At 42.6% G+C, this 4,268-nt stretch overlaps 1 protein-coding gene across 1 annotated transcript; it reads right to left on the bottom strand.

The window, feature by feature from the left end:
* Positions 1–2,130: 2,130 nt before the first annotated feature.
* On the bottom strand, positions 2,131–3,309 carry LOC119727365 (craniofacial development protein 2-like). The gene has a single exon (XM_038199233.1). The coding sequence runs from the start codon at positions 3,307–3,309 to the stop codon at positions 2,131–2,133; it is 1,179 nt and encodes a 392-aa protein (XP_038055161.1).
* Positions 3,310–4,268: the final 959 nt, after the last annotated feature.

The following is a 4,268-nucleotide window of genomic DNA, read 5'->3' as shown; positions in this document are numbered from 1 at the left end:
TTATGTCTGCAAGAGTGTCATTACTTAAATTGATTTACATATATGTACATGTACAAGACTTAACATTTCAAACAATACAGAACACACGGAGACGAAGAATGCATTTTTAATACATGGAAAAATTGACAAATTGCTTGACTTACTTGACTTACTTGACTTAATGCTGTCCTCCCTTGGGTTCTGAAAGAATCCTTGGAGCTAGCAGCCGCTTCACTATGGAGGACCATTCCCTTCTGTTTCCAACCAGACGTCTCGCTGCACAAACCGTTGGAATCCCGACTTCTTGGCAGCTTGATTTGATGTTGTCAAGCCATCGTTTAGGGGGTCTACCTCTGGGTCGATGACCTTGGATCCTTCCCTCGACTGCTAGCTTAGGGTATCTGTCGTTTGTCAACCTGATGATATGTCCAAAGTAGGACAGTTGTTTGGCTTGGATCTTGTCTACTATGGTGGTCTGAGAGTTGGTTTTTTCTCTGATGTTAGTATTTCTTATCTTGTCCCTTCTGGAAACGCCCATGATTCTTCTCAGGCATAACATTTCGAACACCAGTAGTCTGTGTTCGTCTTTTTTCTTCAGGGTCCAAGACTCGGAGCCATATGTTGCAATTGCTAAGATGAGTACTCTGTAGAGCTCCATTTTTGTGCTTGTGGTTATTTCTTTGGATTTCCAGATTGGTGTTAGTTTTTGCATTCCTCCCATTGCTAGACCAATTCTCCGTTTTATGTCGTCCGAGCTTGTGGAATTGTCGGATATGACACCACCAAGGTAAGTGAAGGTTTGTACCTGATCTAGCTTCTTACTTTCGATGTAGATTGATATATCTTGTCTTTGTCTGCCAATCACTTGGACTTCGGTTTTGCCGAGGTTGATTGTCAGGCCAAACTGCTTGCTCACCGTGTGGACTTTGGAAACAAGAGTTTGCAGATCTTCTTTGGAATCAGCCATTAGGACAATGTCGTCGGCATAGCGGAGATTGTTGATAATGAGACCCTGTAGGTTGATACCAACGTCCACATCATTTAATGCCAGGTTGATGACAACTTCCAATAGAATATTAAATAACTGAGGCGATAGGATGCAACCTTGTCTTACTCCTGTTAGAGTCTCAAACCACTGTGTGGTGATGTTGTCGACTCTTACTGCGCTTTTCGAAGTCTTGTAGAGAGCCTGTAGGAGACAAACAATCTTGCGTGGGTACCCTAGGTGTTTCATGGCAGCCCATAGTCCTTCCTGCCAAACAGTATCAAATGCTTTCTGGTAATCGATGTAACATAGGTAGAGGGGTTTCCCAATCTCTGCATACTTTTCAGATATTTGTCTCAGAGTAAAGAGTTGGTCTACTGTGCTGCGGCCTGCTCTGAAGCCTGCTTGTGACTCTGAGAGTATTTCTTCAGTCTTTCTTTTCATGCGGCTGTGTATGATGCTACAGAAGACTTTTCCTACTAAGCTGAGTAGACTAATTCCTCTGTAGTTTGCACAATCTAGTTTGTCCTTCTTCTTGAAAATAGGGACAATGATAGCCTTCCCCCAGTCTTCTGGTATGGCTTCGGTTTCCCAGATTTTATTGCTCAGCTTGTGGATGATGTCTACTCCTGGGTCACCAGCTGCTTTCATTTCCTCCGCTGTGATACCATCATATCCAGCTGCCTTTCCTTCCTTTAGATGTTTTAAGGCTCTTTCAACTTCCTCTCTCATTATGGGGGGCTCATTGTCATCTGTCTGGGTGCTGGGTATTGTCTGGATTACAGTGTTGTCTGATGGGCCTGGCATATTGTATAGTTCTGCATAATTTTCTTCCCATCTTTCTTTGATCTTTTCCTCATCTGTTAGAACATTTCCGTTTTTGTCCTTAATACTTTTCATCCGGAGGGCTTTCTTCCCAGTAAGTGTCTTGATGGTCTGATACACTTGTCTCGTTTTGGATGCATGGTGACAGTCATCAACTTCTTGGCATAGGTTTTTGATCCAAGAATCCTTGCACAGCTTTGATTTTCTCCTTATTTCTCTGTTGAGGTAGTTGTACTGACTGTTTTTTGACTTGTCTGCTAGTTTCTGTTCCTGGACCTTTCTTCTTTGATCACAGAGGTCCAGTACTTCTGCTGTAAGCCATGGTTTTTGAGGCCTGGGTTTTATTGTACCAAGGACTTTCTTGATGTTTCTTGGAAGCTGCTTTTAATACCGTCCCATAAAACTTCAGCGTCAACATCAGTATCCGTGGCATTTAGAAGAGGCTCGAATCTCCCACCTATTCGTACTTTGAAAGCTTCTCTGACATTCTTGTCTTTCAGTTTTTCAATGTCAAATCTGGTTTGTCTTGCTGATTTAGGCTTAGCTTTTAGTCTGAGCTTCATGTTGGCATGGACAAGTTGGTGGTCTGAACCAATATCCGCGCTTGGAAAGCTCCTGGACATGGATATGCTACTCTTCCATCTCCTGTTGATGAGGATGAAATCGATTTTATTTCTTGTGTTGCCGTCGGGTGATTCCCACGTCCATTCTCTTGAATCTTTTTTCTGCTTAAAGAGTGTGTTTGAGATGCATAAGTCATTTAGTGCACAGAAATTGAGTAGTCTTTCTCCTCTATCATTGGCATCACCTAGTCCAAATTTCCCAAGAATACCATTCCAGGATTCCCAGTCTGTACCAACTTTGGCGTTGAAGTCAACCATAACAATCTGGATATCCTGAGAAGGGATTTGGTTTATTGCTTGTTGAAGTTGATCGTAGAAACTATCAATGTCTTCATCTGATGAAGCTGAAGTAGGTGCATAAATCTGGATGATAGTTATTGCACCAATTTGAGTGTGTAGTCTGGCTGTAATGATCCTTTCAGATATTGGGTTGTATCCGATTAACGCTCTTTGTGCAGCTTTGTTTAGTAAGATGGCCACACCTTCTCTGTGGGTGGTGTCATTTCCAGAGCACAAGAACTGTATTCCTTCCTGTCGTAGCTCCCCTGAATCACACAAATGGGTTTCTGAGAGGCCGATTACCTCCCATTTTAAGTGGCTCAGTTCATGTAGTAAATGTTCCAGGTTTCCCTCTTGGTGTAGGGTACGAACATTCCAAGTGCCTATACTTATGGTACACTTTGCATTTAAAAAGGCTCTTTTCCCATCAGGTGTATCGACAACAGTCCTTCCAATTGGGGCTCGGTCTGGTGTTCGCCCTGCTGTAGGAGGACCATCATTCCTTCCAATTGGGTTTGGGATTGATGCGTCATGATGCTCTGCTACTTGCAGGCTCTGAGGTAGTGGAGTCTGTCTGTTTGTCGGGGCTTTAACCCGAGTGCTGTTGGATTTCTTCATAGTTATGCGGTTTCAGCGGTCTTTGTAATTCCGTCAGGGCGAAGGACCTTGACTTCTCTCCCTGCCTATCAACGTGCTGGGTGTTTATGACGCTGGTTGCTCATAGGCATTGAGACTTAGTATACCTAGCCACCCTGGTCTGTTCGTTCCTGTTGAACAGGTCAACAGGTTAACAACCCCTACCACGTGAAGGTAGACCAGGACGTTTACCTGTTGTCTCACAAGTCGGTCGTCCCCACACTCTACATGCTATATTACGTGCTAATACTACTCTAACAACACTAGCATGCACTAACGAGCTACAAGGGGTCGGACTCCTCCTTGTACGGTCCATCACATGACTGCGATAAGAGATACAGGCTTGACAAATTGCATACAATTTATAAGAACGACAAACGAGAAAATGGCATGAAGAATAAGCAATGGCAATTGGATGGATTTTTGACAAGCATCAAAAGTTATTCCGATGTGATAAATATAACTGATGAACAAGTTTGATTAGATTTTGGGAATTATTCTTCCTGTGCAAAATGCATTCTTAAAACACATGTATGTACGTACCTCACCTTGTTTGAATTGGTTCAGCATCGCTAGTCAGACCAATCAAGATCAATGCAAGAAGTGCATGTGAGGTACTGCATCAATAAATGTAATTATCTTCAAGAAAACTTGTATCCTCGATTCTGATTGGTCAATCCATGATCCAAACAAACCAACAAATTTAACATGACAAACCTTACTCAACTAGTACCATACGGTAAAATGACTGGTCCACGTAGGAATGAACCTTAGTCTGATGGCCGCTGAACCAACCTCTTCATCATTATCTATTATACCAGAAATGGTATCGCTTGGAAAAAAAAAACAATTGAAGGGGTTTACACTTTGACGATATTGATTAATTACTGCAAAGATAACCCATCCACTGGGGCCATGACGCCACATCCATGTACACTAAC

This window comes from Patiria miniata, unplaced genomic scaffold (genome assembly GCF_015706575.1).
Source record: "Patiria miniata isolate m_02_andy unplaced genomic scaffold, ASM1570657v1 HiC_scaffold_20, whole genome shotgun sequence".
NCBI classification, from domain to species: Eukaryota; Metazoa; Echinodermata; class Asteroidea; order Valvatida; family Asterinidae; genus Patiria; species Patiria miniata.
Note: the sequence above shows the minus strand (reverse complement) of the source record. Positions and strands in the feature narration are given on the sequence as shown.